This window comes from Perognathus longimembris, chromosome 14 (genome assembly GCF_023159225.1).
Source record: "Perognathus longimembris pacificus isolate PPM17 chromosome 14, ASM2315922v1, whole genome shotgun sequence".
Lineage (NCBI taxonomy): Eukaryota > Metazoa > Chordata > Mammalia > Rodentia > Heteromyidae > Perognathus > Perognathus longimembris.
This window is the reverse complement of record NC_063174.1, coordinates 34227098-34247896: the sequence shown is the minus strand read 5'-3', so window position 1 is coordinate 34247896 and position 20799 is coordinate 34227098. Positions and strand designations below refer to the sequence as shown.

Here is a 20799-nt window from a genome sequence, read left to right as displayed (position 1 = left end):
GATTTAACTTCTACTAATAATAAACTAATTCACATATCACACATCAAAGAAAAAACTGATAATGAATCCTACATGATTTCAAAAGCCAGCTGTATACTTACTACTGAAATAATGAAACAACTGGATTTCTTTTAAGGAAAGTCTTTCAAGGAAAAGACTTTGATGAAGCAAGACATTATATCGGCCATTGTCCTATGTTAAGTTACAGCCACTAGGCAAACAGCAAAACACTGAGACCTTAGTCCAACAAGCCCCACAAAAGTGAACTCCATTGATTTTGTGACCTTGGAACTGTATTCATTGCCAGTTGAACTTTGAAATGAAACTACAATCCCAGCCAACATCTTCTGCAACTAGGCATGTTCACTTTAATCCATAGAAACTGTGCGATAAACAAGTTTCTATACTCTAAGTTTGGTTATGTGTTGCACAGTGATGGGTAGTAATATACTTGTTAAACAAGCTAGCCGTAAACAGTAGAATGTATTTTTTTTTATTTCTAAGGAACCTAAAATAATTAAAAGAATGAATCACAAATTTGATACTCATTGCTACACAACAATTTATACAGTACCTTTACAACTGTTACACAATTTCATTCCTGTTTATAATATTAATGTTCTATACTACCTGATTTAGCAATTATAAAATAAAAGGTGCCTACTTGACTGTCTTTACTCTTCAAAATCAGAGCTGGAAGTGCAGCTGAATGTCAGAGCACTTGCCTACTATGTGCAAGGCAATAATAACAATACCCAATAATAACCCCCCCACACACACACCCCATATAGGTATCTCCAGAATTTTTTACTGTTTTCCAAGTACTGAAAGTTAATTTATTCTAAAAATTATTAATGTCAAATGAGTAAAATGAGAAAGCAGGGTCTCATACATAGTTGATTTCTACTGAGCCATCTTTGTTGAAGTAGAATGAACAGAGCTTATAATGAAGAGGGAAAGGAAATTTTCTCTTCAAGACAGACTTCCAGCTGACACTATAAGAAATTCCTATAGCCCACAGTCTCCCTACATGCAATTCTAAATATACAGAGTTATCTATTCATTATGACAAGACCATCTGAAGGAGATTTTAGGATATACTTTGATCCAAATAACAGAGTTCATCAGAATAGAAGGGCTTTTAATGGTAAATGTGTACTCTGCTATTGAGGGATAAGGCAATCTACAAATGTCAGCTGTGGCAAGTTGATTGGGAGTTGAGATCACATCAACTATACCCTTACTGATTTTCTGCCTGCTTGACCTACCAGTTACTGTAAGAGGGGCATTGAGCTTCTAGCTATAATACTAAATTAATCTATTTCTTCTAGCCTCACATATTTTTGCCCCATGTACTTGACACTCTGCTAAGTGCATACATGTTAAAGACTGTTAAGCCATTTGTTAAGTATTTACTCCTTTATCATTATGCAGTGTTCTTTCTTTGCCTTTATTATTTTCCCTTGTTAAGTCTGTTTAGTGGTAAATGAGGAGGAAAGGAATCTGACAGAAAGAGGACTTGCTTTCAGAGAACATTCTTTATGGCATATGATAGGGCCTATTGGACCCACACAAGTAACAGGCAAGAATGTTAGGAAATGAATGTTGCACATTCTTTATGACAAAGCAGTTACTTCTAGAGCTATCATAACAATGTGACTGATAATGTGGATTATGCATAATAATCAATGTATATATGTGAAAATGGAACGAAGAAACTTGAGAGAACGGTAGGATTGGGATAGGTGGAGGGGAAGAATGATGAAAGGGGTGACATCATGATGTACTGCTTTCATAAACCGACATGTTGAGTTGAAACCCCTTCATACAACTACTCAAAATAATAATGAAATGTAAAACACTAAAAATAATGTGGACCATGAAATCAGAGTGCCTGGATCTGAACTCCAGATCTAAAAATCACAGCTCTTGTATAAGCTTCAGCAAAATCACTGGGCTATACTTCTCTGTATCATAAAACAGAGACGTGTAGGACTTATTCACAGGTCTGTTGAAATGATCACTTGAGTTAATATATATACAAAGATTAGAATGCATCTCGATATACAGTAACACATATTGAGAGCTATCAGTTTCATTGTCTTGCTATTCTTGCTGCTACTGTTGTTAGGACAATTAATATGTTAGGAGTAAAGGAGAGGCTAATATCTTTTTTACATCATTTCCTACTGTGACCTAACACTCAGTCAATGAAATATATCACAGTGATCCTGAGAAAAGTGCCATGAAATTATTATCAGTTGCAGCAAACTTATGAATAGCATTACAAGCTATTGACTATGTCTGTTCACTGATGGACCTAGCATTGCAAAACCCACTTGGTAGGGCTATATAAGCAAATAGGATTGTTGTATTTTAAAATCCAAATTCATTAAGTTCACTATTTCTCAGTTGATTTTACCCTTTATCTTCCATACAGACCTTGATTATCATATGTTTAGTTGGTATCAGAGAGGTTAGAGACTTTCTCGTGCATATGAAAAGACAGATGTTCTGATTGGACACACAGAACAGCAAGAAACAAACCTGACATAAATGCCTACTTGATGCCTCAAACCTCTTATTTAGTATTTGTCCAAAAAAAGACACAGAAATTCATAAATAAATGCAACACAATTGAAAGACCATAACAAGTTATAATAAAAGTAACATTACTTTCTCTATGCACTCTTTGTCTGATAAGGTTTTGTCAAGAACATGAAAATATTTATGTGATATTACATTCTTCTACCACATAGCCAATTACTGTATTCCCTGTACCTGATTTCTAACCAGTGCACCACTGGTTAGAAAAGAAATTTTCCTACTATGCGAGATTCTTGCTGACCATGCAAATAAATACATGCAAATGTTATTCTCGTTTTCTTCTCTTGAAATCCAGTGTTTAGGAAAATTATAGAGCATCTACAGTAAATGAGGTTGGGAATATGGCTTAGTGGTAGAGTGCTTGCCTAGCATGCATGAAGCCCTAGATTTTATTCCTCATACCACATAAACAGAAAAGGCCACAAGTGGCGCTGTGGCTCAAGTGATAAGAGTGCTAGCCTTGAGCAAAACAAGCTCTGGGACAGGATTGGCCAAAAAAAGAAAAGGGTAAATGAGGAATTTTTTGTGCTATATATTTTGTGGCAATCATTTCTATGTAGATGAATCCCCAAAGTATCTTTCTTGACCTCTTTTTTTTTCCTTCCACTCCCAAGTTCTAGATTCATTTTCCAATTTTGTATTGGATAGCTTTAGCAAGCACATCAAGCTTAATTGGATTACACAAAAGGTATAGGCTTTTGAAGTAAATGATAGTGAAAAGAAGGTAGCTGCTGGTGGCTCACACCTCTAATCCTGGCTACTAGGGAGGCTTCAGTACAGAAGAAGCCAGACCAGGAAATAAATGAATAAATAGGCAAACAAGCAAATAAATAAAGCTCACAAGACCATCTTCAACCAATAGTTTGGCATGGTGATGCATACCTATCACCACAGCTATGTTAGGAGGCTGAGATCTAAGATCACATGAGAACTATGATCATAGTACCAGGCCAGTCTAGGCAAAAAAAAAAAAAAAAAAGTCCACGAAACTCCATTTTAACAGGAAGAAGCTAGAAGTGGTAGCAATTGTCTGTCATCCAGCTATGGTTAGAAGTAAAAATTGCTGGGGTGAGATGGAATCTCAATGTTGTTTTGATTTGCATTTCCTTTATGGCCAGTGATGTAGAGCATTTTTTCATATGTCTCTTGGCCATTCTCATTTCCTCATCAGAGAAGTTTCTTTGTAAGTCTTTAGCCCACTTGATGAGGGGGCTATTGGTTCTTTGCGGTTTTGTTTTGAAAGAAGGTAATTTTTTTAGTTCTGCATATATTTTAGAGATGAGGCCTTTGTCTGTTGAATGTCCGGTAAAGATCTTCTCCCAGTCTGTGGGCTTTCTGTTTATCTTGCGAACTATGTCCTTTGCCGTGCAGAAGCTCTGCAGTTTGATGCAGTCCCATTTGTCCAACCTTTCTTTGATTTGTAGCCTTTCAGGGTCTTTGTTAAGGAAGTTCTGTCCTGTGCCAAGGAGCCCAAGTGTTTCTCCTACTCCTTCCTTTAGTGTTTTCAGGGTGAATGTCATATATCAAGAAAACTAATAACAACTGTTGGAGGGGATGTGCCCAAAAGGGAACCCTACTTCATTGTTGGTGGGAATGTAAACTGGTTCAGCCACTCTGGCAAGCAGTATGGAGATTCCTCAGAAGGCTCAATATAGAACTCCCCTATGACCCAGCAGCCCCACTTTTGGGTATCTATCCAAAAGCCCACAAACAAAATCTCAGTAATGCCACCAGCACAACAATGTTCATCGCAGCACAATTTGTCATAGCGAGAATCTGGAACCAACCCAGATGCCCCTCTATAGACGAATGGATCAGGAAAATGTCGTACATATACACAAAGGAATTTTATGCCTCTATCAGAAAGAATGACATTGTTCCATTTGTAAGGAAATGGAAGGACTTGGAAAATGTTATACTAAGTGAAGTGAGCCAGACCCAAAGAAACATGGACTCTATGGCCTCCCTTATTGGGAATAATTAGTACAGGTTTAGGCAAGCCATTGCAGAGCATCACAAGGCCCAATAGCTATACCCTTATGAACACATAAGATGATGCCAAGTTAAATGAACTCCATGTTATGGAAACAATTGTTATATCACAGTTGTAACTACTTTCAACGTCCTATGTGTATGTGTAGTTTCTATTATTGATGATGTTCTTGTATCACCTTCCTATGGTTGTACCTACACTATCTCTGTAATCTTATCTGAGTATATTGGAAACCGTGTTTACTAGTATTGGAAGTAGGAAATTCAAAGGGAATACCAAATTTGAGAGACACAGGGTAAAAAAAGAGAAACAACTACAAAAGCAATACTTGCAAAACTGTTTGGTGTAAGTGAACTGAACACCTGGGGGGGAGGGAAAGGGGGGAGGGAGGGGGGCATGAGGGACAAGGTAACAAACAGTACAAGAAATGTATCCAATGCCTAACGTATGAAACTGTAACCTCTCTGTACATCAGTTTGATAATAAAAATTTGAAAAAAAAAAAAAAAAAAGAAGTAAAAATTGGAAAGATCAAGCTGGGAACCAGTAACTCAAACTTTCAATCCTAGATTGGGAGGATCACAGATTGAGGCCAGCACAGGCAAAAAGTTTACAAGATGAGGTCTTAACTCATAGCTGGGACAGTGACATGTGCTTGTCATCCTATGCTATGTGGGAGGTTGAGACTAGGAGAATCATGTTTCCAGACCAGCTTGGGCAGAAAAATTCATAACATTCCTCAACACAGGAAAAACTGGACATAGTGAAAGACAATTGTCATCTCAGTCATGACAGGGAGCCTAAAATATTATATCACAGTTCAGGTGCATGCCCAGACTGGAAGTAATATCCTGTCTCAAAAACAGCCCATGTAGGGGCTGGGGATATAGCCTAGCGGCAAGAGTGCCTGCCTCGGATACACGAGGCCCTAGGTTCGATTCCCCAGCACCACATATACAGAAAACGGCCAGAAGCGGCGCTGTGGCTCAAGTGGCAGAGTACTAGCCTTGAGCGGGAAGAAGCCAGGGACAGTGCTCAGGCCCTGAGTCCAAGGCCCAGGACTGGCAAAAAAAAAAAAAAAAAAAAAACAGCCCATGTAAAGTAAGTTGGAAGCATGGCTCGGTGGTAGAGTGCCTATCTACCAAGTGTGAGGCCCTAAGTTCAAATCTCAGTGTCACAAATAAACAAATATAAAAAGACACCTGGACAGGAAGTAAGACCCTTAGAAATATAGCTCAGTGGTAGAGCTCCTAGCAAACACAAGGTCACTAGTTCAATGCATTGCACATATCAGTCGACATACTGAATTTGTACAACTATTTGAAGATGATAGAAATTTCCAAGTTTCCAATATCAGAGCATTTCAGATTTCTTTCTTTTTTTTCTTTTTTTTTGTCAGTCGTGGGGCTTTTACTCTGGACCTGGGCACTGTCCCTGAGCTCTGCTCAAGGCTAGCACTCTACCACTTGAGCTGAGGTGCCACTTGCAGTTTTCTGGTGGCTAATTGGAAATAAGAGTCTCAGGAACTTTCCAGCTCAGGCTGGCTTTGAACCATGATCCTCAGATCTCAGCATCCTGAGTAGCCAGGATTACAGGCATGAGCCACTGGCACCTGGAAGATTTCACATTTTTTAAATAAGGGTACTCTACTGATAAAGTTGACAAAATTTATTATTATTATTATTTTTTTTTTTTTTGCCAGTCCTGGGCCTTGGACTCAGGGCCTGAGCACTATCCCTGGCTTCCTTCTGCTCAAGGCTAGCACTCTGCCACTTGAGCCACAGCGCCACTTCTGGCCATTTTCTGTATATGTGGTGCTGGGGAATCGAACCCAGGGCCTCATGTATACGAGGCAAGCTCTCTTGCCACTAGGCCATATCCCCAGCCCCTATTTTTTTTAAATTGAAACACTTTCTAGTCCCAAGCATTCAGATAAGAAATATTCAACATAGTCTATCAAATAAGCCATTTTTTAAAATCAATGATATATGCTTCTTTATGAAACAGCTTAGAACAGCAAAATAAATCAGAGACTGTAAGACAGGAAATTATCAAACTAAGAATATAAATCAATAAAAGGAAAATAACATACAACAGAAACAATTCTTTGAAGATTCTATGAGGTGATAGCAATTTAACTTTACTAAGAAATGAGATAAGATAAATATGATGGATAAAAGGAACATGTGATTATTTCTTAGTGTTTAAAAAAAAAGCCCATTACATGTGTACATAAGATGCTAGCAATTAGAAAGCAAGAATATAGTGCCTGAGTAATGCCAAATGTAAGCATGTACTTTAAGTATAACTACCAAAGCCAACAGATTCAATCATCAATATTAATATAAGTATGCTTCACCTCAAGTCCAGATTAATATTGCAACTACAGACAAACACATCTCCAAATCCATTGGAAAATAAGAATCTCCCTCAACCATTTTCTCTATGTCCTTCCTCTGCCCCAAACCACCATTCCCTACTGTCTATACAGTTGATGCTCAGCCTCAAGAAGTAAGAGTGCCACTTCTGCTCTATTCCTTTGGTTGTTCCAAAGAACAAGAGGCCTTGTTTTTGTTGCTTTGGAGCATTACTGTGGAAGAAACCTGTACTATCTTGCTAGAGGGATCATATGAAAGCAACCAGCTGATGTTTACAACTAATCATCAAACACGTAAGTAAAGTCATCTTGGACTGCTCACCTACAGCAGATGACTACATAACCACAGTGACTTGACTGACAGCATGTATAACTAGAAAGAAAGCCTGAGGCTAGCCAATAAAATCAAGAGAAAAGGGGCTGGGAATATGGCCTAGTGGCAAGAGTGCTTGCCTCCTATACATGAAGCCCTGGGTTCCATTCCTCAGCACCATATATATAGAAAACGGCCAGAAGTGGCGCTGTGGCTCAAGTGGCAGAGTGTTAGCCTTGAGCAAAAAGAAGCCAGGGACAGTGCTCAGGCCCTGAGTCCAAACTCCAGGACTGGCCAAAAAAAAAAAAAAAATCGAGAAAATACTTAAAGATAATAAAAGAGCAAATAAATGATTGTTATTTTAAGACTGTTTCATTCTATATTATATGTAGGTATGTGTATATATATTATATATATAACTTAGTATGTCTATTATATATACATATACTGTATTATATATATTTGATTTGAACTCAGAACCCCAAGCTTGCTAGGCAGGCACTCTACCATTGAGACAATGCTTTATAATATTTATTTACTTATTTATTTTTTACACATATATTATGACGTAGGCAGGTATATATTTATTATATATATATATACAATGTGTTATATACATTTAATTTTGTTTTATATCAGATATAAAAACATTTTTTAAACTCAATAAAGCAACACAATTTTTAAAAATAAGCAAGCGATGTGAAGAAACATCACTAAAGTTATTTAAATGACAAATACATGGGGAAATGTTCAGTATCATTTATTATAGAAATGGAAATAGAAATCTTGGAAAAATATTACCTTTACTGTTTATAAATAACCTGTTATTTATAATAACAGTATTTTGTGTTATTAAAGGTTAACATAAAAATAATTGAGAATAGCACCAGCAAGGACCAGATGAAGTGGGATACTTTCAGCCTTGCTAAGAATTCAAAATGGTACAGGTACTCTGCAAACCATCTGAGTAACTTCTATGAAGTTCAACCTGCACTTATTGTATTAACCAGCAATACAACTCCTAACTATTTAGCCAAGACAAATGAAAACTTAAGTTTACACAAAAACTTACAGGGCAAAAATGAATAGTGGCCTTATTTATAATTGTCAAAAAAGGTAAACAATCCAATCTCTTTCAACTGGTGACTGAATTTTTTCAACAAAAAAGAAAGATGATATATGTATACAATGAAATATTTCTCAGCATTAAAAAGGAATGGACATTCTACTTGGCAGCTAAAAAAAATGAACTGCTGGCATGCACAATAATATTAACAAATTTCAAATTCCTTAAGCTAAATGAAGAAGGTATTACACTTCATGATCTCAAAAGGATACATATTGCCTTGTTTCACTTATATGACATTTCATTTATTTTCTTCTATTTTTAATTTTTTTGTGTGTGTGCCAGCAGTAGGGCTTGAACTCAGGGTTTCACATTCCCCCTTAGCTTTTTCATTTAAGGTTCTACCTCCACTTTCTATATATTATTCTAAAACAGGAAAAAATATTGGATGGCAAACCTATCAGCAAGTTCCACACTTAGTAGGTAGGAACGGAATTTCACTACACAAGAGTACAACATAATTCTGGGAAGTGGTAGAATTGCCAAAATTCATAGACCTGCATACTAAAGGAATAAACTTTACTGTATGAAAATTATTCAACAAATCAGGCAAACACATACATATACATGCGCACACATACCACTTCCTTTACCACAGATTATGCTCGCTTATACAATTGCATCCCTCAAAGAAATGATTTCTAAATTATTTTTCTAAATATATAACACTGTAAATAACAACAACAACAAAAAAAAAAACAAGCAAATTCTAACTGAAAGGTTAACTGCTTTAAAATTATCCTGAGCAGTTTCAGGTTTCTGTGTTGCTCTCCAACTCCAGTCTATTATCCTTATTTTGAACAAACTGCCCAGTATATTTACCTGAATTAATATTTATTTTCTGAGTTATAAAAACAATTTATTTTAAGAAAACACATATAGACCCTTGAATACAATGCATTAGCTGACTTACAAATAGAAAATGATGTCCCAATGCCAGGAGGACCTCTAGCCCTCTTTCTCATCCACGTGCTGACTCTAAAATGAAATCCTTACTAAAAGAAACACAAATGGCCCCAATCATAAAGGGAGAGCCTAATAAGTTGTTCTTCCCTAAGGTGAGAAAGTAACCATATATTTATTTTCCTGAAATGATATGCATGCACAAACACACACATATATAATGAATCATGTTTAGACTCTGTTTCAACTTTGTAGTCACATGATATCACAGTATGACTACATGATGTTAAGTGCTTGAGTTCTGAAAAGCTGACTCTACATTTAATTATAGTAGCTGTAAACTTTATTTCAACATATAAAAAAAATAAGTGGGAAATGTAAAATGAGTCCGGGAAGAGGGAACAGATGGCATGGAGGAAAATGATGAAAAGGGAGCCTTGAACAGGAACTACTGAATACTTCAGATGGACACATTAAATTCCAACTCCACTGGATACAACCTTTTGAAGTTTAAAAAAAATTGAATTAAATTTTTTAAAAACAGAAAGAACATGGCCTAGGAGATCCAAAGATTATTTCCTTCCTCCCTTCTTCCCACCCTCCTTCCTTCCTTCCTTTTCTTTTCTGTGGGGCTTGAACTCAGGGCCTGGGCACTGTTCTTGAGTTCTTTTTGTTCAAAGTTAGCGTTCTACCAATTGAGCCATAGTGCCACTTCCGGTTTTCTGATGGTTAACTTAAGATTACAGTCTCACGGACTTTTCTGTCTAGACTGGCTTCAAACTGCGATCCTCATATCTCAGCCTTCTGAGTGGCTAGGATTTAGGCATGAGACACTGGCGCCCAGCCCAATGTTTATTTTCTAGAGGGACCAACCCACATAAGATAAAAGCTTTCTATGCAATAAAAACTATATGCCTGGCAGTTAGAAATAAACAAATGCAAGTATGAGTATTGAAGATGAAACAAAACAGGAGTGGGGTGGAGGGCTTCATTTATAAGCCTAAATTAAGTTCAATGCAACATTTTTATCTGAGAAGCAAAACTCCCATAATGGAGAACAAGATTTTACTACAAAGCAAATGGCAAAATTAACTTGAGCAGCAGCAGCTAATTCTTCATGATTTCCTGAGAGTTATAATTGGGTTTTTGTTTGTTTGTTTTGGTCATTAATTTCTCTCTTTTCTGCTCAGGAAGACAATATAACTCATCAAAGCCCAGACTTTGGAGTCATTTTACTGGAATTCAGAGACAGTTTTACCATTTGTGAAAAGTGTGACTTTGGGCAAATTAAACTATTAACATCCCTATGACTTGTTTATCTGTAAAACGGTTATGAAAATGATACTAGCCATCTCATAATCCATGCAAAATTCTTGGCAGATGCCTAGCACATAAAAAACTCCCAATAAATGATAGCTATTATTACTAATCCTTAAATTACCAATCTTTGCTTCTCATAAAGAATGAGTGAATATAAAGCTTTGTTGAAAGATCACCTCTTCTATGATCTGTTCTGATTATTCCTCAATAAAATGATATACCCTTCTGGAAGTTTTATGTCTCACTTTGTACCTTACTGACTCACACTTCTATGACAGGAGTGATGTTTCATTCATTTTTATAAAACTCTTAACCCTGAGTATTACTAAAAATATATAATTTCCCCGGCGCTGTAGGCAATTAGGGAGTTGAAACTCCCTCTCCACAGGCAATTTGGGAGTTGAAGCCCCTGCACCACAGGCAATTCAGAGTTGAAGCCCCCAAGCCACAGGCAATTCAGGAGTCCGACTTAGGACTTCATGGGCAGGTTGGGGGTCCCACCCAGGGCTCCGCTCCACAGTTCGAGGGTCCCACCCAGGGCACCCCAGGCAACTCAGTGGTCTTAGCCAGAGTCCACCACCCACGGTCACCAGCATAGGGGTTCCAGCTGGGACCACCACAGGCAGCACAAGGGTCGCAGCCAAAGCCCACCGGCTGCCTTCGGCAGCCCAGGGGTCCTATCCGGGACCCACTGCAGGCAGCTCAGGAGGAGGCCCAGCCAGAACCCACCGACTGCCTCGGCAGCCCAGAGGTCCCAGCCAAGCGCCACAGGCCCCACTGCCTCCGAGGTACAACGCTGCTGTTGGCAACGCATAGGGAGCAACAAACTGGTTCCCCAAGTTGACCACAATCCCCCAATTACTGAGGGTACCTAACTTCTACCCACAACCCTCAGAGAACCACAGAGGCACCACTTCCCATGACCTCCAGAATCCATTGAGCCCAGTTTAACGGTAGGCAAGGTAATAGGCATGGGGTCAATCTGAGTGAATCAAAGGGGTTCCTAGAGCAATTGTATCAACCCAAAAAGAAATAACAAGATTGTAACGGTATGCAAAGGAGCTACTGTATACAGAGCTCAGGGTTGGTTTTTACTTCCAAAGTGTATTTGTGGGTACACCAAATTGGCTGCTAGACCCAAAAAAAGAGGGAGAACTTACCTGTCTAGGTCTGTGTACCTGCAAGAATAGCACAACAGGACCTAATAAGGTCTGGTTCAGGTCATAAACAGTGCCAAAGGGGGCTAGCAGACCAGCATTCCAAATCCAAATGGGCAAAGAAACACAAAAAGTATGGCAAGACAGGAAACTCATCACCCACTCAAAACAAACAGGAAACAGAGCATTCAATTGAAATCCCAGAGGAGAGTCCTCAAAATGCTCTATCAACTATGCTGATAAAAATGATAAATGAAAAGTTTGACTCTCTCCAGACAAGTATCCCAGAGCATGAGGAGGCGAACCAAAAAGTAATTTGTGAATGTGATGAATCCAATAGTAAGTTAATACAGGACTTCATGGCTCCCACAAACAGAATGATACACAAACTCCAACAGAAAGAAAAAGTCCTATGAAAAGATAACTACTCAGCTAAAAGAAATTAGAGACAGCACCCAGAACCAAATCAATGAAGTAAGGAAGTCCATACAGGACCTAAAAGAGTTATAGCAGAGATATGGAAGCCATCAAGAAAGATCAATCCAAAGGTAGGGAGATAAGAAACCAAGTTGTAAGTCTAGGGAGCAGACTGGACGACGCAAAGATTAAATCTCAGGAATTGAGGACAGCCTAGACATTATGGAGAAAGAACTAAAAATATACAATTTAGAAGGGACAGGAGAGAGAAACTGGAGGAAAGTGAATGAAGGGGTAATATTGTCCAAAAGAGAAATGCACACCTTACCTGAATTGTGAAAATGGTAGCTCCTCTGTACATTTTAATAATAATAACAGTAAAAATTATATTTTTAAAATAAAGCTCCACCCAGACAAAGAAAAAAATACTTATTAAAATATTGCATAAATAAAAATGTTTCTGAACTAAAGAAAGAATGAAATACAATGGGATAGAGGAATAAAAGAATAAAAGAGTGAAAGAACTATAGCAGCCTCTTTATAGCTTAAGGGTACAAAGTAAAAACACTGACAACTATTTTCTTTTCTTTGTCTTTGTTTTTTGTTGTTGTTGTTGTTTGTTGTGGGACTTGAATTCAGGGCCTGGGCATTGTCCCTGGGCCTCTTTGTGCTCAAGGCTAGCATTCTACCACTTTAGCCATAGCAGTTCTTTAGCCATTTCCAGTTCTTAAGTGGTAAATTGGAGATAAGAGCCTCGCAGAGATGTTTCTGCCAAGTCTGGCTTTGAACCATGATCTTCAGATCTCAGCCTCCTGAGTAGCTCAGATTACAAGCTTTAGCCACTAGCACCTGGCTAGCTACTTTTTTTTCTTCAGTCTCCATAATATGACTCTCTTCCTCTATTTACCCAAATATTCTTAGGATTTGCACAACTGGATGTTTTCACTTTCTATTTGGAAATTTGTTTCTCATAAAGCCACGAACTTTTAGCTTTTTCTCTACACCACTTACACTTAGGTCAATTATCACCATTATTTCAACACCTCTCAAATCTTCATTTCTAGGCTCTTTTTTTGAAAAAGAAAATACTACATATAAGATTATCTTCATGTGTAGAAGAATTACAAGTTTTAGACCAACTTAATTTTGAAACATAGAAATTATCATGTAACATCACTGCTTACTTTTTCCATGAAACTGGGAAACTTCTATTTTTTTCAAGCCACAATGCATGTCACAACTTTTGTAGACTAGAAGTGGCAATGATAATACTGTTCTACATTCTAGATCTAAGTATTTTAAAAATAAAATTTGCTTCACTTTAAGAGGTCTATCACCAGGAAATGGCACTGTGGATCAAAGTGGTAGAGTGCTAGCTTTGAGTGACAAAGCACAGGGACATGCCCAAACCTTGAATTCAATCCCCACAAGCAACCCACTGCCACCTATACTGGCCCTGAAAGAGAGAAAAGGAAGGAAAGGAGGAAGGGAAAGAGGGAGGGAAAGAGGAAGAAGAGGGAGAGAGCGCAAGAGGGAGAGGGAGAGGAAGAAGGAGAGGGAGAGGAAGAGAGAGGGAGAGGAAGAGAGAATCAGACAAACTCAATCTTCCAAAATTTGTGAATTTGTTATAGTCCATATAAAAATAATTTTCAGTATGTGCTACTTTAACACATACAATGTTTGTGTTTAATATATCAAAATAGATATAATTCTAAAGATAATTATAAATGAAATATAAGTATAAAAGTTACAGTTTTCTACATTAAGATTCACATGCAATATAGTATTTGCTACTCTGAAAACATTATCTAGAGTATTATAGAAGTTACCAATTAAAAAAAATCCTACTACAATATTTAAATTTCTGCCAACACATCAATTTTTAGAAATTATTAGGTATATTTCATAGCTAAACCAAAAAAAATAAATAATGAACTTTTTTAAAAAATATGGAACATATCATGAATTTTCATTTCATCCTAGCACAGGGGCCATGCTAATCTTGTATTGTTTGAATTTTAGTATATGTGATGCTGAAGCAAGCACTCAAAGAACTTTTTTTTTAATCTCAGAAAAAAACAAAGTGCAATATTCTATCATTCTTCCTTCAATGTTTTTAGAACCTACCGGAGAGATTCAGCCATCCGCCTCAAGTCTTCATTCTGTTGTTTTAAGCGTTCAAGCTTTGCCAGAATCTTAGACAGTTCTCGGCTGGAGTGATCAGGGTGGTCATTATCTCGAACCAAATGACCACCAATATAAAATAACAAGGTCCCCCAGGCAAAAAGAATGAGCATAATCCAACGCCAGGAACCAGTCCATGGCCGCATTTTCAGACTTTCAACTCAATCTCCTGGCTTCCTGGAGCTCAAAGAATTGAAAACATTGTAACTTTGTTTCTAGTCAGTACAAGGACTTCTTTTTGTTGCTTCAACACATGATACTTCCACAAATTAGTCTCTCTAGTGGTCCTCTGTGGATCTTTCAAAGTTCTTCCTCTGGAGATTTAGGATCTTTCAAAGATATTCTTGGAAATTTAAGTAGGAAGCTTTAACTGTCCTTTGTTCCATGGGTTCTACCTGCTGTGAAAAGAATACAAAATGTATTTAATTAAATTATTTAGGATATCCAAGATGAGACACAAGGAGTCACAGGAAACACACTGGTGTTGACTGGACAACAATCAAAAGCTCACCTCCCACCCTCAATTTCTTAGCTTTCTCATTAGTGTGCTGGAAAGGGTTTACAGTCACACCTTTTTGATCAGAGGGAACAGAAGTCCCTGAATTTTGGCAGAAACCCAAGAATCATTATGGGCCCAGGAAAACTATGATTTGGACACAGATTCAGGGACATGGGTCTAAATAGTGCGAGCTGTGATTCAGTGTGTGATTCAATCTGTACTGAAGATAAATCAAACATCCTTAAAGATAACCTAATTGAATAAATAATTTTAAGTTTTAAATCTGCAAACCATATCAAACACAAACATTAAGGCTCATACCTTATTATGACAAGATATGTAGCAATGAAAAATTCTATCATACCCTAGACTACCTATGTATACTAGTTTATTCTAGGATACTAAGATATATGTAAGGTAACAATTATTTATGGTTTCACTCATAGCAAAAATAACTTGGACAGCTATGATAAACAAACAAAAGATGGTCTTTCTAAAAAAGAACACAAATACCAAGAGTAATAAATGTTCTGAAATATTTTATTTGGAACTATAACAAACTTATTATGAGTACTCAAAGCCAAAAAATATATAACTTGCATAGTAACAAAAGTTTGCAGAAATAATTATTTTATTATACAAGTACTTTGGATTTTAACAATCATCAAAAATATCCAAGATACTACTTTACTATATTATACACCAATATTAATACAATATAAGTTACAAAATCTGAGAAAAGTATTATAGGAACAAATATGGCCACTTTCTAATTAACAGAGTCATTTTAATTCTGGTATTGGAGAAATTTCCCAAAGTTTCACTGTTATTTAGCCAATATATTTTTTAAACGGGACCAAAAGTAAGTCAAAACTGACTATTGGGTAATTCTCTATGGTACTTTTCTTAAAATGGTTTAAAAAACAAGTATAGAATTATTTTCCTTATCTACTAATCACAGTAAATGTCAGCTTACTTACCTGGATTATTCTTTGTTTGAACTATGACTTCAAAAATATAAATATAGGGGCTGGGGATATAGCCTAGTGGCAAGAGTGCCTGCCTCGGATACACGAGGCCCTAGGTTCGATTCCCCAGCACCACATATACAGAAAACGGCCAGAAGCGGCGCTGTAGCTCAAGTGGCAGAGTGCTAGCCTTGAGCGGGAAGAAGCCAGGGACAGTGCTCAGGCCCTGAGTCCAAGGCCCAGGACTGGCCAAAATATATATATATATATATATATATATAATTTGTGCTCATTTTGTTCACTGAGCAGTTAGTAGGTACTAATGAACTTATGAATAAGTGGCGCAGTAAGTGAATGAAGAATGCCATACATGACATGCAAAGTAAGTCATATATCATAGTATTATGACATTTTTCCCTGCATTTTTCTTTTTTTCATTTTATTTTATTGTAAGGATGATGTACAGAGGGGTTACAGATACATAAGTAAGGTAATGAGTACATTTCTTGTCACACCGTACTATCACCTCCCTCATTTTCTCTCGCTTCCCCTCCTCCCCCACAACTCTCCTCCCCTCCAAGTTGTAAAGTTCATTTCCAACATAGTGTCTAGTGAGTGTTGCTGTTGCATTGGTTCACCCCTTGTCCCACCATATCTGTGATTTCCCTGACCTTTCCCAAATCAGATAAACTTATTGTATTGACATATTTGTATTCCATATGTGACATACAAGGTAAACATATCATAGCATTTTGATGACAAATATGAATGCATAAAGTGAGATTACTAGTATAAGTAAAATAGTTCAAAAGTAATTTATGAACTTTTTGTTTATTTGTTTTGTTTTTGTTGCCAGTCCTGGGCCATAGACTCAGGGCCTGAGCACTGTCCCTGGCTTCTTTTTGCTCAAGGCTAGCACTCTACCACATGAGCCACAGCGCCACTTCTGGCTTTTATCTGTATATGTGGTGCTGAGGAATAGAACCCAGAGCTTCATGTATACGAGGCAAGCACTCTTAACACTAGGCCATATTCCCAGCCCCATGAACTTTTAATTTCAATCTGTATCTTAAAATATACATAGAGGCCAATTAATAGATAACTCTAAAAGGCCATACCATCAATATTCCTATGCCTTACAATTTACTTTATAATCATCTCTTAATTTTGTCTTATTTTCCTTTTCTAGGGGGCTCATTTTGCAAAAATAACACTGCAATAAAAGATACTGGGTGATATTAAAACTACTCAACTTGCTGGGCATCAGTGGCTCAGGTTTGCAATTCTAGCTAGTCAGGAGGTTGAGATCTGAGGTGCATGGTTCAAAGCCAGCCCAGGAAGTTAAGTCCCTAAAACTGTGATCTCTAATTAACCACCCAAAACCACAGTAGAATGTGGCTCAAGTGGAAGTGCACCAGCCTTGAATGAAAAAGCTGAAGACAGTGCCCAGGGGCTGATTTCAAATCCCAATTCAGGCACAAAAAAAAAAACAAAAAAAACAACTAACAACAAAAAAGCTGGAAATGGAGTTATTCTCAAGTGATAAAGCAACAGCCTGAGTGAAAAAGCCAAGCAAGAGTGCAAAGTCCTGCATTCAAGCCCTAGTACTTGTGCACACACTCTATAAAAATATATTGAAAAATAAAGTTTCTATGAATATATGTTTTCAATTAATATCTATAAGGGGGATGTTTACAATGTTTATCAATTGTTTATAAGAAAATATAAAGTGTGTCCTAAAGTGGCTGCACTATTATGAATTGTAATCAGCAATGAAGACAATTCCTACTCTTCCAAAAATCTATCCCACTTTTATATATTGTCAGCTTTCTCAAAGGAAATTCTAATAGTATAGTAACATAACCAAAGTATATTAGACAAATATAAGCATTTGCCTAATAACAAATTGCATAGAGCATCTTTTTTATGTGTTTATCTGTCCTACATGTATCTCTTTGATCATGTCTAATAAGATCTTTTGTCTTTTTTATTGGGGGGAGGGGAGCAATCTTAGGGCTTGATCAAGGCCTGGGTGCTGTCCCTGGTCTTTTTTTGCTTGATGATAGTGCTCTTCCACTTGGAGCCATAGCTCTGCTTCTGGCTTTTTTAGAGGTTACTTGGAGATAAAAAGTCTCACAGACTTTCCTACTTGGGCTGCTTAGAACCCCAATCCTTGGATCTTAGCCTCCATAGTAGCTAAGGTTACAGGCAAGAGGCACTGGTGCCTGGCTGATCTTTCTTTTTTAAATAAACTAGAGATAGTTTGTTTTCTTATTTTTGAAATGATATATATATGTGTGTGTATATATGTATGTATATGTATGTGTGTATATATGTGTATACATATATATCCTAGTTTAAGTATTTCATAAGAAATATGGTTTTCAAATATCTCCCAGCCTGCTGCTTGTCTGTTGCTATGGTTTGGACAAGTGTCCCCAAAGGCTCATGTGTGAAAGGCTTGGTTCCTAGCACAGGGTGGTGTTGGAAAGAAGTAGAACCGTTAGGATGTGGAGCTTACTGCCCAGAGTGGCATCCTCTAGGACTTTGATCTCCAATTAACTACCAAAGTGTCTGCAATGAAGCAGTGGCTTAAGTGGCAGAGCACCAGCCTAGAGCAAAAATATAAGAGTCAATGTCCAGGCCTTGAGTTCAAGCCCTAGTAACAACAACAACAAAAGAAGACATACTGGAATTCCTAGCTATTGAGAGGCAAGATCAGAGGATATGTATACAAGACTATGTCATTCAAATGCTTACTCCTTTGATCTCAGTTCATTTTAAAGCTAAGTACTGTGACAAAAATTTATTAAACTCTTGCTATAAAAGAACATTTTATAAAATTAAGTAGTTATTAATATAAAAAAGACAAGAAAAGGCTAATTGAAATCAATTTCTGACCTATATAAAAGCACTTGGTGAGACAACTAAAACTTGGGAGGTGAAGGGAGAGACAAGTAGAAGGAAATTTTCATAAAACCCCTTCCAAAATCACAAAATTCAATTTTCATTCCTCACTCATCTATCATACTTTCATATTTCTTATCAACATGCTCACAGTACATGCACATATAAGTTTAATGTGCCACACATCCTGAATACATGAGTACAAAATACTCTATTAGTTCACAGAAACCAGCTAATATCTTATAAATTCATCTTCCTAGTTACAAGGTACAATCACGTTTATGAGATTTCTATCAGGAATATTTCATTTACCTTAATAGTTACAGTAACACACCACATTGTGTTTACTCATGCAATTAACTCATAATATTCAAATGAACTTAAAAATTTGGCCTTGCCATCTGTACCTTCAGCCATGAATAAATTAATAATGTAAGAGATGTATTACTAATATATTCAAATGAAATGCATATATTTACTGTTTTCTCTGGTTCTATGTATATGCATGTGCATACTCTCTTACACACATATATTACTTGATGCAGTAGAAAGAGCAAAACTTTTATATCAATCATGAGCTATAAAACATATCAACAGTTTACCCAATTATAAATAAGAATCATAATCATGCAGACTCACATAATTGTGAAGATCATAGGACAGTATGTGTAAAACTGATTTATAGCACTATAAAGTAATTTATAAATACTAGCTACTATTAATTTTTTTTTGCTCATAAAAACCAAGTATTTGAGCCTGCTGCCAGTTTCTAGAATATGCCAAGTTCTTACTCATTGAAAGGCTTTTGTTCTTGCTTTAAACCTCTACCTCAACTGCAATTTTTTTGGCTTATTCTTATATTTCAGATCTCTACTTAAATATCACCACTTTTCAAAGTATATTGATTATGAAATACTAGATACACATATGAGAAAAGCAATTCAAAATGACTTTTAAAATAAAAAAAATTCTCAATTGACAAAAAGTTACTAATTATTTGATACAACAGAAAAGAAAACTCTTCTAATCTATTTTGTCACCTTAGCATGTTAACTTTTGTCCTCAGGCTAGCTTTTTTCATAGCATCAAGAGAGCTACTTTAATTGCAGTTACACATAATTATCTGCAAAAGAATAACTGTTCATCTCTTCCAGGCTGTATCATTTGAAGAAAGATACTGACACGTCTCTCTGGAAGGAGGAGGGAAGATGATAGATTAGAGACATCCAAAACTTTCCTGTTGGGAAAATGGAGTGGCTTAGAAAAGGCATGGGAGTATGACAGTAAATAGTGAACAGTAGACAAAGCCAGTGTAATACAGAAATATTAAGCTTTAAACCTGTAAAACAAACGATGGACTCTAACATTGGGCAGTAGGCAAAATGAAGAAGAAGGAAGCAGGAAAAAGGAGAAGAAGAAGAAAGAAGGAAGAAACCCCACACAACCATCCTTGGGCTTTAAGCAGAAAAGAAAAGAAAGGCCTAAGCAAGCTCTCAGGCACACAAATTGGCACTCCGCAATGTGCTCCACAACAAGCAAATACTAGTAAAGGGGCCCCTGTAGTTAAACTTGCTCAGTGGTAATGTGGAAAATCATTTTAAGTGATGGCTTATGGTCAAACCTTTTGGCCAGGGGAAGCAGAAGTCCTTGAATTTTGGCAGAAGCTCAAGAATCAGCTTAAGCTCAGGAAACTGAATTGAACACAGATCAGGGACATGGCACTAATTAGTGAGAACTGTGAGTCGGGCTGCAATAGGAAGCAATGAGATATCCCCCTAGGAAGAGAGACCAAATCTCCTTAAGAAGAGTGAGATAAGCTGTGGGTGAATACAGGTGGAGGGTGGGGACCTAGAACACAGACCACAGTGGCCAAGGCACTCATGATCACTCAGGACCTATGCCTCCAGCACAGACTGCTTTGATTTGATCACTTCATACAGTCTACATGTTCCTGAAATCTTTAGAAACACAAATGCTATTGCATTTCTACACAAGCAGAGTACCTGGTATAAATTTGAACTGCTGAAGA

General features: G+C 37.0%; 1 protein-coding gene and 1 non-coding gene across 11 annotated transcripts in view; both read right to left on the bottom strand.

Annotated features, from left to right (window-relative positions):
* Window positions 1-20799, bottom strand: part of Fut8 (fucosyltransferase 8) — a 171646-nt gene that overhangs the window by 99972 nt on the left and 50875 nt on the right. For all 10 annotated transcript variants that reach the window (XM_048361753.1, XM_048361759.1, XM_048361756.1 and 7 more), the window contains one exon: window positions 14340-14794. In XM_048361753.1, coding sequence (XP_048217710.1) covers window positions 14340-14542 — 203 coding nt within the window. In that variant the 5' untranslated portion in view covers window positions 14543-14794. The remainder of the gene's footprint in view (window positions 1-14339; window positions 14795-20799) is intronic.
* Window positions 14156-14258, bottom strand: LOC125363750. Its single transcript, XR_007213331.1, has one exon. It is a non-coding gene; the product is annotated as a U6 spliceosomal RNA (small nuclear RNA).